Here is a 20,473-nt window from a genome sequence, read left to right as displayed (position 1 = left end):
TGATATCATATGATATTTGTTTTTCTCTGTCCGACTTACTTCACTTAGTATGATAATCTCTAGGTCCATCCATGTTGCTGCAAATGGCATTATTTCATCTTTTTTATGGCTAAATAATATTCCATTGTGTGTGTGTATATATATATATATATATATATATATATATATATATATATATATATATATATATATATATATATATATATACACCACATTTTCTTTATCCATTCATCTGTAGATGGACACTTAGGTTGCTTCCATGTCTTGGCTATTTTAAATAGTGCTGAAATGAACATTAGGGTGCATGTATCTTTTCAAATTACAGTTTTCTCTAGATATATGCCCAGGAGTGGGATTGCTGGATAGTATGGTAACTCTATTTTTAGTTTTTTAAGGAACTTCCATACTATTTTCCATAGGGTTCCTTTTTCTATACACCCTCTCCAGCGTTTGTTTTCTGTGGACTTTTTAATGATGGTCATTCTGACCAGTGTGAGGTGATTCCTCAGTGTAGCATTGAGTTACATTTCTTTAATAATTAGTGATGTTGAGCATCTTTTCATGTACCTATTGGCCATATGTACGTCTTCTTTGGAGAAATGTGTATTTAGGTCTTCTGTGCATTTTTTGATTGGGTTGTTTGTTTCTCTGTTATTGAGTTGTGTAAGTTATTTGTATATTTTGGAAATTAAGCCCTTGTTGGTTGCATTGTTTGCAAATATTTTCTTCCAGTCTATAGGTTGTCTTTTCATTTTGCTTATGGTTTCCTTCGCTGGGCAAAAACTTATGTTTGATTAGGTCCCATTTGTTTATTTTTGCTTTTATTTCTATTGCCTTGGGAGACTGACCTAAGAAAACATTGGCATGATTTATATTAGTGAATGGTTTCCCTGTGTTCTCTTCTAGGAGTTTTATGGTGTCCTGTCTTATCTTTAAGCCTTTAAGGCATTTATTTTTGTGTATGGTGTGAAGGAGAATTCTAACTTCATTGATTTACATGCTGGTTCTTTTCTATATCTCCTATTTCTTTGTTGAGTTCCTCCATTTTTTCATTTGTTTCAAGTGTATTTGCAATTCCACTTTGAAGCATTTTTGTGATGGCTGCTTTAAAGTCCTTGTCACATAACTCCAATTATTAGTGTCATCTTGGTGTTGGGGTCTGTTGATTCTTTTCTCATTCAAGTTGAAGTTTTCCTGGTTCTTGGTACGATAAGTCATTTTCAATGTGTCCAGGACATTTTGAGTTATCATGTTATGAAACTCTGGCTCTTATTTAAATCTGTTTTATTTGCAGATCTTTGTGAAAACCACTGTAGCAGGGGGAAGAGAGGCACGGACTTTTTGCCACTGGGTGAGGGTATTAATCTAGACTCTCTGCTCCTTGTAATCAGACATTGATAATAACCATTCAGAATGGTCCAGTAGACAAAGTACAAATTTGGGAGTCAGACAACACTGAGTTGAATCCTGGCCCCCCACTTACCTACTATGTTTCCTAGGAATGTGCCACATAACCTTATTGAGCCTCAGTTTCCCTATCTCTAAATAGGGATGGAGCCTCGGAGGCTATTTCCAGGATTAGAAATACTACATGTGAAAGGCCTAGCAAATAGTAGATGTTTGATCAATATTAAGCATCTCTGGCTATAAAGTAAGAACCAGTATATTTCAAATGGACGTGCTATTGAGCACACATCCATGTGTCTTCTAAGAAATAAAAACTTCACAGCTCTATTTTTTCTCCGTATTTTTTCCAAACAATTCTTTTTTCTAAAAATTAATTTATATGTGGTACAAATATGATATGTTTGTGAAAACCTCTCCCGGTGTCAGTGGCACAACTTGGAGGCCAATACCTTTCAACTGACTTAGTCATGCCTCTACTTCTTTCTTGAAGTACTTCAATTCCATCATACCATTGAATGATATTTTTTAAGACTTCTGCTGAAAACATGTCATTATAAAAAAAAATCTTGCTATAGTGTGTTTGATTTTCAGGGCTACTATATTTCTCCACAACCTTTATGGTTTTATTTGTTATCCTTATAAGGGTTATCCAAAATAAGGGTTATCCTTATTTTGCTTCTCAGTAGTATTAAAAATATTTTCATTGTGGTAAAATGCGCATGACATAAAATTTACCATCTTAACCATTTTTAAGTATACAGTTCAGCAGTGTTAAGTATATTCACATTGTTGTGAAACCAGTCTCCAGAACTTTTTCATCTTGCAGAACTGAAACTCTGTCCCCATTAAACAACAACTCCCCACCTCTCCCTCCCATCCCCTGGCAAACACCATTCTACATTCTCTTTTTATGAATCCAATTACTCTACATTCCTCATAAATGTGGAATCATATAGTATTTGTCTTTTTGTGATGACTGTCATATTTTATTTACCAAGTTCTCAAGTTTCATCCATGTTATAGCATCCATGTTTTCTTCTTTTTAAAGAATGAATAATATTCCACTGCAGGAATATAACACATTTTGCTTATCTATTTATCTATCAATGGCATTTTGGTTGCTTCCACTCTTCAGCTATTTATGAATAATCCAATGAATATGGGTGTACAAATATCCCTTCGAGATCCTGCTTTCCTTTTTTTTTTGATAAATACCCAAAAGTCGAATCTCAGTAATATTAAATTTACATAACTTATTTTGGAAGAAAGGAGGAACTGAATCTTCTCTGTATATAGCCACACACTGTGTGTATCATGTAAAAATTTTAAATCTTGGTTATTATCTTCAAATCTAGGAATGCCAGCTAAAATGCATATGGCTGTAAACAACAGAATACCCAAGTATTCTGTGGCTTTAACATTATAAGGCATCTATTCAATTCAAGAATAAGACTGTTGGGAAGTTGATCCAAGTCTAGTCTAGTGACTAAACCAATGCTTGCTTTTTGCTTCCCTTCTGCTCTACCAGTAGATTGGCTTTTCATTCTCATGCAACCTCATAGTCACAAAATGACAGCCACAATCTAGTAATTGTTTTTCTCAGGAAGCAGAAAGTAGGAATAAAAGAGATTCCCTATTATCAGAGAAGGAAACAGCTTTCTCAGAAGCCTCCTGCAGCCTTTCTTTTATTCTCATTGGCCAGAACTGGGCCATATGGCCACTTTTATCTCAAGTAGAGAAAGTGAGTATCTGACAAAATAGAAGTAGATTACCATGATTGGGACCAATCTTGAGTCAGCCCCTTTTGTATGTTTGACAACGTAAACACAATTGTCAGATATACAAAATTAGACATCTGTTTACAAGGAAGAAGTTGAGGTATGACTTGGACAGGCAATTGGTAGTGTCTTTATGGTAGGCCCAGAACCCCCAGCAACTGACTTTCCTATGCTTGGAGGATGACTGAACAGCCTGTGTGATCACTGGTACATACTTGCAGTGCACCTGGCAACCACACTATATTTCCTTAATCCATTTACTTTCCCATTCTCCTAAAAGACTAGTTCATATCTTGTCTCTTTAAATTGCCAGTTTCTCTTTACCCAGTTCTCACTTTCGGATGTAACCTTGCTTCTTATTCGACTGAGAAAATAGGATTAATAGAAGACATCTTCCAGAAGCATCTACCACCACTTCCACCTTCCTGCACCTTTGTGTTCCTATAAGGTCTGTCCTCCCCACTTGTGCAGAGTGTCCATCCCTTCTCACCTATTCAAAGGCAAGGTTCCAGCAATTATCCTCCCCTGCATCATCAGTTTCCTCTCACTACTAGATAATTCCCAGAAACATAGGAGTATGCTGTAGTTTCTCCCATCTTAAGAAGGAAATATGGCTCCAGTAATTATACTATTTTTCTCCTCTGTTTTCAACAAAACTATTTGACAGAGGTTTTATAGTTACAGTCACCATTTTTTTCCCTTCCCATTTTTTCTGGAACTTACTCCATCCTGACTTCTGCCCCCACTATACCATCAGCACCACTCTAGTCTAGGTTGTTAGTGACCTCCATCTTGATGAATGAGTTTAAAAAAATCTTTGACATGAGTTCATTTTATATATGTATGGGAGTCATGTTTTTTTTAATCACTTTTTGACCATGATCTCTTAACAACTGAAATGGGAAAGACTGAGGAAGGAGATATTTTGAATATGTTAAGTTTGAGATGCCTATGCAAATAAAAATATTTAAGTTAGCAGTTGTATAAACATCTTGATAAATCCACAAGGTGAAATCTGAGTCTTCCTCTCATCCTTGGCTTCTGGGACATCACCATGTCTGGGCTTTCCTCCTACCCTTGTAGCTGCTCTTTCTCAGTCTCCTTTGTTGCCTCCTCCTTTTCTTCCCTCTTTCCAAGAAGTACACCAAGGCTCAATCCTTGGAATGTTCTCATCTTTATCTGCATTCAAACACCTTGTTGATTTTATCTAATCTCATGTCTTTCTCTGAATGGCAGACATGTTTATACAACTGAACTCATGTCAAAGATTTTTTTTAATTCATTAATTTACGAGGGAAACTGGTAAGATATTACATCGAGTTTAAAGAAGGATTCAAGGAACAAAGACATTTATAGGGATAAGAAATTCTGAAATGAATTTGCAAATACATGCATAATGGGTCTATCTACAGAAAATAGTCAATTGCATTCTACTAAACACAATCAATGTGCTTTTTATGGACGAGGATAATTTACATTATGTTCAGTTTTCTACAACTTACAAAGCTGTAAAGCATCTTAAAAACACTGGAAGGCAGAGATGACCTAAATGAGTGAGTTAGGACTCTCACTAATCTTTTAATCTCTTTTTTTTCCCATTCCAAAATCCTTCAAGATTTTTTTCTGACACAGTGGATTGCATCTATATTTGCCAAAACATTTGAGTTCATTTTTAATCTCTTTTCTCCTTGTACTTGATATTCAATCTCTCAGCAAACCCTGTTGGCTCAGTCTTCATATTATATCCAGAATCTGGCCACCTGTCGACACTTCCCCCACACAGTTGGTACAGGCCACCATCATTTCTTGCCTAGAGTCTTACAATAGCCTCCTAACTGGGCTCCTTGCTTTCAACCTTGCCCCTTTCTAGCTATTCTTAGTAGAACGGAGTGAGCCTTCCAAATGTAAGTATGTTCAACTCCCTCCTCTGCTCAAAACCCTCTCATGTTTCATACTTAGAGTAAAAGCCAAGGTTCTCAGTTAAGAGTAGAACCTAAAATTTCCTACAAAGCTCTGTATACTCTGCGTTCTCATGTGTGGCTCTCCAACCCCAGAGAGGTGTCTCTCTGATCTCTTAACCGTCTTTCCCTCACTTTGTTTCAGCCACGTTGGCTTCCTTGCTGTTTCTCTAACATGCAGGCTTGTTCCTGCCATGGAACCTCTTTGTATCTGTTGATCCCTCTGCCTGGAATACTTCCCCCCCAAATATCCAAATTACTTGGTCTTTCATCTCCTCCAGGTTTTGCTCAAGTATAAAATTCAATAGCATTCTTCACTAACATTATTTATTACAAACACTGGTTGTATTCCATTATGATGCAGAATGACCATTCCAGCCCTGACTGCCTTTTTTCTGGATTTTATATAAAAGAAAAACTTACATCCTTAAAAGAATGCTATTTTGGGTAACTGTTAATACCCAGCTAACTCTAACTTTACTGATATAAATAATATGGAACTCAGCACAAGCCTAGCATGTAGTAAATACTTAATAAATCCTAGCTCTTATTTTGTTTTTACTCAGAATGTCCTCTCCTACCATTTTTGCTTTTAGAGATCCCCCCTATCTTTCAAGGTCCAACTGAAATGCCTCTTGTTCTGTGATGCCTTCTCCATTTCTTCACTGAAGAGTTTTAGCAAACATGGCTAGATTTACCTAGTACTATAGGGATTTATGCAAATATCTGTACTTTTCCTAAAGTCTTTGTAAATGGGAATCAGTTATGAATCAAATTTATGTGTCCTCATAACAAAAAGTATTATGCCATGCAATATATATATATATATATACATAATCTTATCAATTAATACTGATACTAGAATATGTGGTATAGAAAATAAGCAATACAGGGTTTTAAAGTCATTGGGGAAAGTTTTTTGAAGGAGGTTGAATTTTACCTGAACTTAAAATAAGGATTGAATTTGAATGAAGGGGCATGGAGAAACTATGCACAGCAGAAGAAACTGTACTCAAAAGCACAGAACGTGTAAGTGAGATGTGTGCAGAGCAAGGAAACTTGTAAACCCTAGAGGTTCTCTGCTAGGAGGTAGGAGTATGAGAATTGAAGAGACACAATGAATTCCATTGCATGAGAGCTATTCATCAATATTTCTAATAGATACCAAGGCATCTGTTTCAGAGTATATTTTTCTTATTCATTTTGTTTTGTTTTGTTTTTTGGGTCACAGGTACAGAGAATTAGATTATTATTATTCTTTGTTCATAGCACACTCCCATCATTGGTCCATGAATGTTTGTGTTTATTTTCTTTATTTTTTTAATTAGAGTATAATTGCTTTACAATGTTGGGTTAGTTTCTGCTGTAGAACAAAGTAAATCAGCTATATGTATACATATATCCCCTCTCTCTTGAGCCTTTCTCCCACCCCACCCCCATCCCACCCCTCCAGGTCATCACAGAGCACCAAGCTGAGCTCCCTGTGCTGTACAGCAGCTTCCCACTAGCTATCTATTTTACACATGGTAATGTGTTTATTTTGAATAATATAATAAACACCTGTGAACGCCCATCCCAAAACAGGAAAAAAGAAAGCAGTTGATAAATGTGACTCCATTAAAATTATGAACTTCCTTTAATAAAACCTCATCTTAACAGATGCAAAAAAACAACTGAGAATAAACCTTTTTATCTGTTTTTGTCTATTTTACAAATGCATCTCTACTTCAAGATCATATATGAATCTTTTTTATTTAATGTTTTAAAGTTTTTAAGTCTGACCAATCTGGAGTTTATTTTTCTTTATGGCTTGAGGTAAGAATCTAGTTTCACATTCCTATGTAAGTAACTTTTTTTTCCCATTTCCCTCTCACATCTTTCTATCTTTTCCCACATGTTTTCCAATTGATATACTATACTCCCTTTATCATATTTCAGTGTTTGATATATGTGTAGGTCCCTTTCTGTTCTTTCTATTCTATTCTATTGGCCAATTGTAATAATTCTGCACTGCCATTATTTATTTACCTTTAAAATAAGCCTTGGTATCAGATACTGCAATAATTTTACCTATACCTTTCTTCATCAGAAGTGCCTTGACTATTCTTGATCCTTTGTACACACAACACACACACACACACACACACACATATGTATATTAAGTTCTTTGAAACATTCTATTGGGATTTTATTTTAAATTTTACTGAAATGATAGATCAGTTTCAGAAGAATTGACACTGACTAAAGATATGTGAGACCTTTACAGGAAAAACTATAAAACTTTATTAAATTTATTTTAAAATTTGAAATTAATGAAGAGTTATACCATGTTTATGGATAACAAGATTTAACATTGTAAGGTTTATACATTATATTGTAAATATTCAAGGAATTCATGACTGGTAAGGCATTTTATACACAATTTCTACATTGTTAGTAAGCAGTAGACATTCACAAATGACTTGAGTTCCATCTGGAAATTCTAATATGATTTTTTTCATGTGACAAGAAAGGCATTGTGAAGCTATCATTACAAACAAGAAACAGCTTTCCATTTTAGCACATGACCCTCTTGTTTCTGTTTTTAGTTTACCCTTTTTAAAAAGAGTTTTAAGATACTTTGATTTTTAAAAATATGCAATAGTCAAAAACATATAGGAAGAGAAATACATAGGCATTACGGCTTTAGAGTTTTCTATTATGGTATATTTCCTTCATGTCAAAAATATACTTGTTGTGAATATGAACATTAGTCTTTCCAATTACATTTATAGTCATGTGAAGGAATTCCACAGTGCCTAAGGCAGAAGAGCCAAAGTGCCATAGAGGCTAGTGAGACAATTTCTGTGGAATCTCCCTACTTAAGAGGCATGCCACATCTGACACACTCTCCAAGGGTCCTGTCTGGGATTAGCCTGAACAAATTATATGTATATTTAGCTCCCCTCAATTCTTAAATTGGTCCTTGAACATCCTCTCCAACTGTCCATTATTGTAGACCTGTCCACAGTCCTCCACTGGAGCTAAAAATTCCCTTTGCTTCACATCCTACCTCAGAGATGTTACTCACTCATCTGTATACTCCATCATCTTCCTCCATTGCGGAAACTAGCAGATTTTTCTTGTGTTCTAATTCCCATATTCTTGGCCCACCTTTGCTGTTGCTGGCCTTAGTTGCACTGCATATCTCTTGTTTTTTGCCTGGGGCTTCTCTGACACAAGGATATGTAGCACCAGTGGGGATTCCTTTGTCACTCTCATGTGTGGCCCAGAATTGTGGAAGCCTGTAATGGCCCATGAGCAGCCTGCACCAATGTGGGGGTGAAAGGTACTGTAAACAATGGCTAAATGCTTCTCCATTTCATCCCTTGGGTGAACACATCAAAGATGTATTCTATACACTCATGAGAAAGAACAAGAGGAATCAAGTCCCAGTTGTCCATAGCAGTGATCAACTTGATAAAGCACCTTTTCATTAACTGTTCCTCCTGCTTTGTTTCACTCTCCCCCAGGCCCTCACTCCTACTCTCTAGGATCATTTTCCAAATAAATCCTGCACCAAGAGAAACCAGGCTAAGACAAGAAGACATACCTCATTTTCTCAAGGTCTCTCCTCAGTGGCTCCAGGACAAGTTCCTAATCTGTTTAAAAGACCAATATTAATAGCAGAAGCCTAAAACTCCCATCCATAGTACCCTTCAGGAGATTATTGGCTCTCTCATTTTAGCACCTAGACTATAACCCAGTAAGTGCTGTGTTTTACTTGATTTTATTCCCCAGAAACTCTAACTGTTCTGATACATAGGAGGCACTCAAGAAATGCTTGATGAATGAATGAATGAAAACGATGCTCTGTGTTTTTGTTTTGCTTTTTTAAGATATCTGTGGTAGGACTCTATGGCTAGGCCAGAATAGGATTAAGTCAGTGCCAATCATCAGAAAGTCTTTTAGGACAAAGTATAGCAGGGCTTCCAAATCCCATAGTGCAAGTGTCATGTACCTGCTCCTCCATATGAGGCCAGTCCTGGTCTAACAGGCCCAAAGAATCCCTGCCTTGAGCTAAGGGTGTCAGGGATGGGTATATGATTAGGGGTTCCAATAAGAAGACTGGGCTTGTAAACTTTTGTGGGGGACTCAGAATTCAAATAAGCATACTGGTTTCCAGAGCTTTCCCTAAGAGAAAAACAAAATTTAAATCATGTTTCTCCCAACAATCTTTCTTTATTTCTAATAAGCAATCAGGTACTTTCCTAGTATGCTATTTAGAGAGACTGAGAACTTGTCATAGTACCTTCTAAAGCTAGTGGATTCTGTACTTCAATCTCATTTCTAAAAGTCATAACACTGTCGAGGTACCAGCTCCAGCATCTGAAAAGTCCCATGGTATGCCTTATACTACTAATTCTCAACTTGCCAGGGAGTGGAGGCAAATGGAAAGGATGTTTCCTGCCTTAATAGTGAGGGTAGATGTAAGAAGTTTTTAAAAGCCATACCAGGATTACATTTTTACAAGGTAAACTATAAAAGAATAAAGCTGGACAAACATTTTTGGCTGGTAAAACTATATACAGAGGACAAGGTGAGAAAATATTTTATTTCAAAAGCATAATACTGCATGATTTTAAAAGGTTTGCAAAACACTGTTATTTAATCCTCATAACGGCATATGTCATGACTATTATTATTTTCATTGTGCAGATGACAAAATGAAAGTTCAGAAATGGTAAGAAACTTGTGTAAGTATGCACATCTGGGAAGCAGCAAATCCTATCCAGGAAATTTGACGGGTTGTGAAGTCTTTTTTGTGTAATATCTACCTCTGGTCTTCACACCATAAGGAGAGAACTGTCATCAATGGGGAAGTGGCATCTCTATGTTTACTACCTAAGAGTTTTCAAAAAAAATACTTTATGTCTCTTCAAGAACTCATCTTGGAAGATGAGTATGGTATTTAGAAGCTTTGTCCAGAAGACAGCTTATTAAAGAAACCTACACAATATTCTTTGTTGATTTGTATTCTTTGCTGATGTTTGTTTTCATTCCCTTTGTTATTGATGGCCTTCTCAAACAAGGATGGGAAGGACAACACAAACGTTGAGAGAAACTATGCCCTTTTTATTCTAGTCCTGTCTTTAAAAAGGTTTTCAATCCCTGGCTGCCTATGCCCTTTAGATTTTAGTTTTTAGTTTCTACAGCTGCTTATTGAATAAAACTCTTAAGTTGAGTTGGTTATAGGCTCTTGTTTGGCCCATGTCTTTCCTGCCACACATATTTTTCAGCAGTATTTTTATGTTGGGTATCTGTTCTTGGCATTACTTTCCCAAAGGCATTATTTTCCATTTAATATAATTACTTCAAATAATAAATCTAATGGGAGAAAAAGAGCTATTACCCCTTGCTTTATTTTCACAGGAGACAAAACTTTGATAAAGAGAAAGGGCCATTCCAGCAAGTATACTTGCAAATTTTATGCATAATTGCATTTGATTTTTTTTTGACACAAATAAATCACATATAAAAGCCTTTCCCAGAGAAAAATAATTTTGACTCTGGAAAGAATTTTAAGATAAGCTTATAAATTCACATCAACAAAATAAAAATTGGCTTTTTCTAGCAATGAATTTCTAGTCGTCTTGTATTCTTATTGAACTAAATGCCTTATTGCATTATGAGCAATTATTGGGACATTGGCGTTGTCCCCCAGTATAAAGTGGAAAGCTTCTTTTTCTTTTTGTCATTGGAAAAAATTAAGAACTTGTTTGGGAACCCCGTTCAGTAGCTCTAGCAGATCTATACTATTAATTTTTTAAAATTCTATTTTTTATCAGGGTTTCAGTCTGATAGTGTGCTCTGTTTGCCACGTGACCTCTACGGCAGTTTTGGAGGCATCCCAGTACTCAGAAGTCCCATCCCAGAAGAAGTCCTCAGTGTTTTCATTCTCACAGCTTATCTCAGGCAATTTGATTGGTTCAACACATGGCAGGATGTATGAATGGAGAACAGAGCGCCATACAAACAGTACATTTGCTTTTCTTCTGACCCTGAAAACAGCCACAAATGGGCTCTGTATTAAAATATTAGAATCAATGTTAAAATTTTCATAAACTTATAAAGTAAACATATATGTGGAGATCATACAAACAACTCTTTAAAATGCACTTAAGGGTGGGATTAAGTTTATGTATTATGAGCTAAGGACACTTACACAGTGTGTTCCATGCCCTCCCCTTCCTTTTCCCCCTCTTTACAAAGTTGTTGTTTTTTCCTAAAAGTCTACCCATATTTATTATACTTGCCATAATAAAAAGGAGAAAAACCAAAGTGCTAAAGTATCTAATTGAAATGCTCACTTCTGTGAACATAGATAGTCCAATATTCTGCTATTTCCTAATATCAAGTGTTATAAGATAGACAATCAAAATTACTAAGACAAAATGAGGGTTTGGAAAATTATCGTTTCTTTCATCAATATCTTAAATAATATTATGCTCTGAATGTTAATTTCCACTATCACTTTATGTTGTAAAAGATAACATATCCCAAATGTATAGGACTTTTTTAGTACCAGTTCTTGATAGTTGAGAATATCATTTCAATTGTTAAGCAGGAGACTCAAACTAGTCTGCAAGTGAAATATAGAATGATTAAATATCTACAAATTTTGAGTAATAATTTGTTTCCAGCCTTCTTCCTCTCTTCAGACCCCATTCCCCAAAATAAAAGAAAAACAGGACTTGTGGTTTGAATTGTCTGGATAATTGCTTTAATTTTATTGTATATTATAATATTATATAAAGATGAAGGTGAAAATTCTGCCAATATTGTAAATGGTGACAATTTGCCTTTATAAACTTTACACTCAGACTGTTGATGTTATGCAAACAAAATAAAACATGCCTATAAATAGAAAAACACAATGGTCTAATGAGAAAGGAGAGTATATTATATTTCCATTTATTTTTAGAAATGATGAAGCAGAGTTCACCTGGTCTGTAGCACAGATTCTATATAAAATCAATCAGCCATGGAAATGTTGATTTTTAAAAACTGTCACTTTGACTTTTCAAGATTCAGTAGAAGACTCCTTAATTATCATTTTTCAAAATAATGTGTGTAAATATATATTTGATAGACATCAATGTAACATTTCAAATGTAACTCTACTTATGAACAGGTGTGTAATATGTTTTCCTTTGTCCCTATTAACATCTGAAAAATAACTTATTCCTTTCTATTTAGGACTCAAAGCCTTCAAATAAATATTTTAATGTGTTTAACTTTATGCAATTATACATGTAAGTTTTGGAATGCACATGTATAAGTATTTATAATAAAAAGCAGTGTAATAAATTGACGACATAAATGTTAACATCTCTTTAATTCTCTGTTGCTCTATACTCAGGTTCTTACATTCTAATCTCTTTGTGGTATATATTTATTTATATACTTTATGTATGAACCTGAATTTACTGAATACAAAATGAAAGTAATACATATGCTACACAAGATACTTGTCTCTAAAAGAAATATTTATCCCTAAAATAAAACTAAATTCCTTAAGCATTTTAGTAAAGAATACAGCAATATGTGTTACATTTAACTATCTAATTGACCATACCAAGGAGATGATAAAATAGCTTCCAAAAGAAAAAGCAGAATTTAATATTCTGTGCTATTTTTTATTAAGATATCAAATTGTATACAGTGGCTTTAACTCTAAGATCATAAAAGAAGTCAATTAATAACAATAAAATACTAATAAGAAATCATCTACTTAGTGCTTGTTAAAGTATTAGTATTAATGGAGCCACAAATCCAAAATGTCAGGACACATGCCAAGAATCTGTGTATAAGTATGCAAATTTTAATATAACTCATCAGTTTAAGTGATGGATCACCAGTGATATTTAAATTAACCTAAATGTTCCAATCTTGAGGAAAAATGTTTTCAATTTACTGGCTTTCTTTAGAAGGAAAACTCAGTAGAGGTTTTGGCATTGCGCAGATGTTTCCAGAAAGGAAAAAAAAGTGTCCTGAAGTATGCTCACTGATTGAGCAAAATCCTATAAATGAAACCCAGAAGTTCATATCTCCTTTGACTTTTGTCAGTCTTTACATAATTATAATGAGTCTGTAAGTTCTAGCCAGCCTTGATGCTTACGCATCTTTAAAATCAAACTTCTACTTCTGCCAGTGTATTAACTTGCCTATATATTCACATAATTAGCACCTCAACATTTTATGCTATTCTGGGACTTCCTCTCATCTTCCAATCTCACATCCAACATTGAGAAAAGCAGTCACTATCGCTTCTTAAAATTCTGCTATTTTTCTTGTATGAAAATCAGATGTTAAAAAGATGAGGAGAAATACTGGACAGATCATGAGTGTTCGAGATATTATGTAAAATATGGGGAAACGCAGAAAACTAAAACTCGTTAGTCGGTGGGCCCAGATCCATCCCCTTGGGCCCTTCTAGCACCTAGGGTTTTCAACTGGGCATCTTCATCTGCGGGGGCTGGGAGCTCAGCACCCTCACTACACTCCATCACTTGGGATGCTCTGCTGTGAGAAGAGATAATTCCTGCTTGGTTGCGATTTATGTTGACATTTAATTTAAAAACTAGATTTTTTTTTTTTTTTTTTTTTGATAACGGCTTCTTTGATCAACCTAACAGTCTGGATGACCTGGCCGCCATTGCTATTGTTGTGAAGTGAATGTTTTACTCAGCAGATAAAGAAAGAAACTACTTTTTGAGAAGTTCCTCCGTGGTCAACTAGTTTTTAGGCTATTCCTCCAGTTGCACATGACGGAGCATCTTTAGAGATATCTGGGTTTCCTTTTTATCTCTTTTGTTTTGGAAGGGGGATTGGGTTAAAAGGTGAATCCCACAGGGCAGCCTCCTGCTGTTCGGTCTTGGCCAAAGTTTCTGCCGGTCAAGTTTGAGGCTTGAGCAAGAGAAGCACGCGGACGCTGCGGATTGACCGGTTCCTCACAGTAGCCGTCTGGCCGGTCAGCCAGCGTGACATTCGTCGCTGGACTCTTACGAGGGGTTGGGGAGGGGTCGCTCCTGAGCCCAAATCGCCGCGGCCTCGGGTAGAGCGGCAGCTTCTGGAGAGGAACTCGGTGTCTGGAACTGCGGAGCGGTGGGCGTCGGGCACCGAGCGGCACGCCCCAGGCATCGGGTAAGACACGGTCCCCGGCGATCTGGAGGTGGGAAGGGGTCAGAAGGAGCCCCGCAGCCTCTGGAGCGCGCGGTCCCCGGGAGCCGGGGTTGCGTCCTGTGTGGGGATGCAGAGCTGAGGCTGTGCGCCCGGGGCACGTATCTCCATATCGGGTCCCCGCGCCGACCCGCTACTTTTCAAGTGTTACGCAAAGGCTGAGAAACTCACAGGCTCTTTTCGGAGCCAGGACTGCAGGGCTGGAAGCAGCCCGCGGGCCTTGGGACGCACCTGTTGCCAGGGGACGACCCCCTTCCGCCGCCGCCGCCCACCCCGGCCGCCAGGGCGCGGCGTGTGGCCCGAGAGAGCGCGGCCCCGTCGCCCTCTCCGCTCCGGGCCCGCCTGAGCCCTCTGAAGGAGCCCTCGGCCAGGGCCAAGGGCACGGCGCGTCTCTGGCTGAGGCCACTTTGGGCTGCCGCAGGCTCGGCCCAACGCCGGCTCCCTTCCACTCCCCTCCTCGCACCCGCCGGCGGTGGTGGATAGAGAGACGGCCCATGGAAGGAAATCCGTCTGCTTGCCCTCGTGGGCTCGGAGCCTGCTCGGTTTCGGGCTCGGGGGCTTATCCCGAGGGGCCGAGCCCGGGGGTGGAGGAGTCGAGTGGAAGTGAAGTCTCAGTGTCCACAATGACTCCGCGAGGCAAGCGTGTGGGAGCAGCGCCAGCGCTGCCGGGTGGACATCTCTGCCTTTTGGGCCCTGGCGAGTATCAACCCATTTTTTGGCGAGCAAAGTTGTGGCTCCTTCACTCACTCTCTCTCTTTTCCGAGGGAAACAAGCCTCCTAGGAGAGTCTGGGACTCCTGGGAGGCCTCGCTAAAAGTGCTTGCCTGGCTGGGGCCCTGGACCTTGCACCATTCCACACTCACACAAAGCGGCCCTTGGGGAAAGCAGAGGGCGATCTGGGAGAGAGGACGCGTCCCTAACTGCGACCGAGGGCTCCCCTCGGAGCCCTCGACATGGCAGATCTGCCACTCCAAGCACCGCCGAATTACTGCAGCCAAAAGCCCCTTCGGGGTGGAGAGGGTCTGGTCGGTGCAAGCGAGGCCCTGTCGCCCCTTCCCCGCCCAGGGCAGCACCCCCTCGGAGCTGGCCGCGGTCACCTATGTGCCTGTCTCCGTGGAAAGGCGGTGCGGAGGCAGAGGGGCTTCTGGATCCAATTCCCAGAACCCCGGCCCCAGTCCTTTCAGCCCCACAAGTGAGTTATTCAGTTTGTATTGGGAGGACTGCTACTTCTCCACACCCCCTTTTCCCCCTGCAATTTTACCTTCTCTATTGATTGGCGGGGTGGGGGGAAGGGAGATTTAACCCTTTATTTCATATTGTCCCCTGAGAAAATAGGGATTTTTTTAAAAGGTAAAATACCTTTCAGCGGCATGATTTTTCTACTCCTTCATTTGCAACCCTTCTGCTCAAACTAGACTTTGCTACTTCCCGAAATCAAAACGGAGCAGCAGCATTCTCATTTGGGACATGGGAAGGACAGACGTCGAGGCCCAAGGGTCAGGAAGGTGGATCTGGAGGACGACGGGGGCCAGGTCTGTGCATTGGCCCAAAGGCGGGGAAATCACTTTAGCTCCTGTCGAGCACTCTCTGCCCAACACCTTGATCAGCAGGAAAGCCGCTGAAGTCTGTGGTCTGGACCACGCCTCTTCCCCAGCTTCCTTCCATCGCCTGGGGCGTTGTCCGAATGGATGCAGATGTTCTGGAGCCCTTTTGCTCAAAAGCAGCTCAGGGGATGTCATTATCTGAGTTCACATGGGCGAACCATTCCTTTTGCTTGGATATTAGGAGTGCGTTTGGACATCAATCTTTTCCCATCCAATCGAATCTCTTGGATTCTCCGTTTTAAGAAACTTTCCTTCTATGGAGGTGGAGGTGACAGGAGGATAAAAGGCGTATGTCCGATCTTCAGGGGCACTAAGGTCCTGGCCTTGACAAGGTGTTGGCCATTTCCTTTATTTTTTCTTTACAGAGAAGCAAAAGTCGGTGTAGAAAAAGCATCCGTTCCAACACTGCATCTCCCCACCCGGCTTGTATTGCCGACTTGTATTGCCAGTGCTGCTTTCGCGGCGTGGCCGTCTACGAGCCTCGCGGAGCGCGCAAACTCCGGCCCTGGGCGTGCATCCCTCTTCTGTTGGCCGCTCGATTTGTGTCAATGGAAAGTGAGGCCTCTTTTACCTAGCGAGTCCTGGAGGCTTGCAGTGACTCTGCCGCGCTGTGTGAGGCCCCAACTGCTCGAGGTTCCGGGATTGTTTTTGGTTTCTCACTTTCCACCCAGACACTCAGCCATAACCTAGCACTTGTCTCTGGTTCCTCCGAGCCCGGAGCTTGGCGGTGCCCACGTTTTTCTAGAGGCCGCCGCCGGGGCAGTTTCCCTTCCGGGAATTTCTGCCTTGCCGCCCCTCACGCTGCTTAGCTAGTTCCGACTGACAAAAGCACAGCAAGACGGAAGAAAGATCGGCGCCGAGCTCCCCACTCGAACCGAAGGCTACAAACTCCAGGCCTCCTCTTTCTCCCCAGAATGGACTGTGCGTGGGAGCGCAGGGCCCACGCGCGCACGCATAAGGGGCTCTTCAGATCCTATGGTGCCGAACCACACACACACACACACACACACACACACACACACACACACACACACACACACACACACACACACACACACACACACACACACACACACACACACACACACACACACACGGTGTATTTTTGGACGCTGAGCTCCCGCTCTCCCCGGACCGCTGATGTGGGGCGGCCCCAGCCGGATGAAGTCACCCGCCCCGGCCGCGTGGCGCTGAGCTGCAGATGCTCTCTCCGCGCGCACGCACAGCAGTCAGAGGCCCTCCAGCCGAGCCGCAGGCAGGGGCCGCCCCTCCATCTTCAGCTAGCGCCGGGGTCCAGGGGCTGCGGGGTAGGCAGGGCAGGAGCAATCTCCCCTGGAGTTCTTGGGAACCTTTCCAATCCTTAACTCCCTCCCGCCTCCTCGGCTGCTTTTCCTCTCCTCCATTTCTCAAGTGGCTCTTATTGTAACGCCACGGTTGGTTTGTTTCTTCAGTTCCAGGTCTAAGAAGTTACAGAATCTGGCAACATTGAAATTCTTTCAGTAATCTATTTTTCAAAACGAAAGGGAAGATATAAAAAGCAAGAAACCCATCTCCGCAACAGTGTCAGGGGGCATACCCGTCACCAGATATGGACATCCCATTCAATCCACACCGGAGGGCCCAATAAACAAAATGAACACAATGTCAATGTTTAGGGAAAGAAGCCTAATGAAATAAACTTCAGGCAGTGCGTGCACATCGACAGGCATTCTCCTGCCCCTCCAGCCCCGACCCCCGCGCATTGAACCTGCCCTTCGTCTGCATCTCTGTCCTTGAAACCATTCCACTGAGACTTCTTTTGCCCACATTTTCCAAAAACTTGGGAGTAGCTGTGAAAGGGAGGAGAGAATGTTTCAATTCCTCTTTCCATCCCCAGAGAACCTCCTCCTGGCCCCCTTTCCTTCCCTTCCTTCGGTTCCTTTAGGTGTGATTTGCTTAGGGAAGTCAGGAAGGGGAGTGGAGTGAAGCAAAGTTGTTTTTTTTTTTTTAATTCAGAAGGCGCGAGCTGCAGCGGTGAGTGTGTCAATCAGAGGGTTTTGTGCCTGGGGGCTCCTAGCGCTTCTGAGCAGAGGTGTCCCTGGGCGGCCCCACAATGAATATGAATAGGAATCCTTGCTAAATGGGACAGCAAAGCGCACCGCCCTGAATGACTGCACGTCATCCTAACCAGCCCAGGATAGATAGGAGGGTTCCTTTTGTCTCTTTTCTCCGCTGCAGCTCTATAAAAGCCCCTCTTTTCCAGCGTGAGTTGAGTTCAAGCACACACCAACTAGCTGTCCAGGAAACAGCCAAACCAGAGAGAGGGGAGTGGGGAGGGAGAAAGGCGGGGAAAGGCAGTGCCTCAGCTTTTCTTCTCATTTCTTGCCGCTGAGACGTGGGTTACTGGGCTGCAGCTTTTTTTTTTAATTCAAGATTTTCTTTAATTTCCTTCCTAAAGTCTCACCACAGTAGGGCCCCATCCCCTGTAATAAAATGAATTCTGATTCGAGCTCTGTCTCCAGCAGAGCTTCATCTCCGGACATGGATGAGATGTATCTGAGGGACCATCACCACCGCCATCACCACCACCAGGAGAGCCGTCTCAACTCGGTCTCGTCCACGCAGGGCGACATGGTGCAGAAGATGCCCGGGGAGAGCCTTTCGCGGGCCGGCGCCAAAGCCGCGGGCGAGAGCAGCAAGTACAAAATCAAGAAGCAGCTGTCGGAGCAGGACCTACAGCAGCTGCGGCTGAAGATCAACGGACGAGAGCGCAAGCGGATGCACGACCTGAACCTCGCCATGGACGGGCTACGCGAGGTCATGCCCTACGCTCACGGGCCCTCGGTGCGCAAGCTCTCCAAGATCGCCACTCTCCTGCTGGCCAGAAACTACATCCTCATGCTCACCAGCTCCCTGGAGGAGATGAAGAGGTTGGTTGGTGAGATCTACGGGGGCCACCACTCGGCCTTCCACTGCGGGACTGTGGGCCACTCGGCCGGCCACCCAGCTCACGCCGCCAACGCCGTGCACCCGGTGCACCCCATCTTGGGAGGCGCGCTCTCGTCCGGCACCGCCTCGTCCCCGCTGTCCGCCGCCTCGCTGCCCGCCATCGGCACCATCCGGCCTCCCCACTCGCTGCTCAAGGCGCCGTCCACCCCGCCCGCGCTGCAGCTGGGCAGCGGCTTCCAGCACTGGGCCGGGCTGCCCTGCCCCTGCACCATCTGCCAGATGCCGCCGCCGCACCTGTCCGCTCTCTCCACCGCCAACATGGCCCGGCTGTCGGCCGAGTCCAAGGACTTGCTCAAGTGAGCAGCGGGCCGGCCCGGCTGCGGAGAATGAGGGGAGAGAGGCGGGAGGGCTCGAGGTGCCGGGCTGGGAGGGAAAAGGGAGGCTGGGCGCTCGGCCGGAGGGCGGGAGGGAGGGCGGGGGGCTCCCGAGGCCTCCCACACCTTCTGAGAGATCTCAGACCCTACTTGACCGCCGGAGGGAAAGGACTAAAACCAAACTGCAATTTCTAGGTGGTAGCGAAGGGGGGCTCGAACCAGACGTCGTGTGTCTTGCATGCATGCTTCTTTTCTCCATGCCGCGCCGGCATTTCTCACTGCCATACGCTCTTGTCAGAACGGCATTTGTTGTATAAAGACGGGATCGGTGTAGTTGAACACCGCCAAGGGCCTTTAGAGTCGCTGTCCATGTCTCTGGCTCTGTGTTCTCACCTTGGAAAAGACAACCATCCCTTTTGTGCGGAACAAATGTAAATATTTCCTTGAGATGGATGCAGTTAGAAGTGCCTCTCCTCTCCACAGTTGTTTTTCTAGAGCCAATGGAGAGAGAGAGAGAGAGAGAGAGAGAGAGAGAGAGAGAGAGAGAGAGAAAGAGAAAGAGAGAAAGAGAGAGAGAAAATCTCAAGACTTAAGTTTTGAATTTCAACTCCGGTCCAGGGCATGACAGCTCTTCTGTGGGTTTTCTTTAAGACGCAGTGTAGGTTGAAAGAATGCATGCACGCTTCTAAATGAATCTCGTCTAAACATGTTGCGCAGGCCGTGGTGCCATTTTCCTTGTAACAAGGATTTATGAGGGAATTCTCCGAAGTACTCCGTATATCTGTCTGTGGTTGTAAGAAGTGAAAAAGGGGGCAGAGTGCAAAGACCCAAACTCACGCACAGGCGCTTCTCCCCCACCCCACCCCCTTTAAACTCCATTCCCAACCTTCCGGGGCTGTTTTAGGGGCTGGCGACTGCAAGAGCTTGGGCTCCCTCTGCGAGCTTGCCCCATCCCCCCTTGCTCAGTTATTCTGCATGCGGGGTCGGCTCTCTCCATCATCAGCTTTGAAAACTTACTGTGGTTTGGGGAGGGGTGCCGTTTTTATTTTCCTGAACATTTGCTTGAACTATTTTGTTAGGGCTTCGAAGACAAGACCTGTCTTTATTTTTTATATATTCTTGATAACTATGATATATTTATTAATAACCAGTGTTTCTGGATGAGAATTTCAAATAAAAAAGAACCTTTAAATCCTGGCTTTG

At 42.1% G+C, this 20,473-nt stretch overlaps 1 protein-coding gene across 1 annotated transcript; it reads left to right on the top strand.

Annotated features, from left to right (window-relative positions):
* Positions 1 to 18,440: 18,440 nt before the first annotated feature.
* On the top strand, positions 18,441 to 19,256 carry OLIG3 (oligodendrocyte transcription factor 3; the record flags this gene model as incomplete). The annotated part of the gene is made up of 1 exon (XM_081251164.1): positions 18,441 to 19,256. The coding sequence occupies one exon, from the start codon at positions 18,441 to 18,443 to the stop codon at positions 19,254 to 19,256; it is 816 nt and encodes a 271-aa protein (XP_081107290.1).
* Positions 19,257 to 20,473: the final 1,217 nt, after the last annotated feature.

The sequence above is a fragment of the Mesoplodon bidens genome (assembly GCF_964165515.1).
Source record: "Mesoplodon bidens genome assembly, chromosome: 12".
Classification (NCBI taxonomy): domain Eukaryota; kingdom Metazoa; phylum Chordata; class Mammalia; order Artiodactyla; family Ziphiidae; genus Mesoplodon; species Mesoplodon bidens.
The sequence above is the reverse complement of the archived record's forward strand: the minus strand, read 5'-3'. Positions and strand labels throughout refer to the sequence as shown.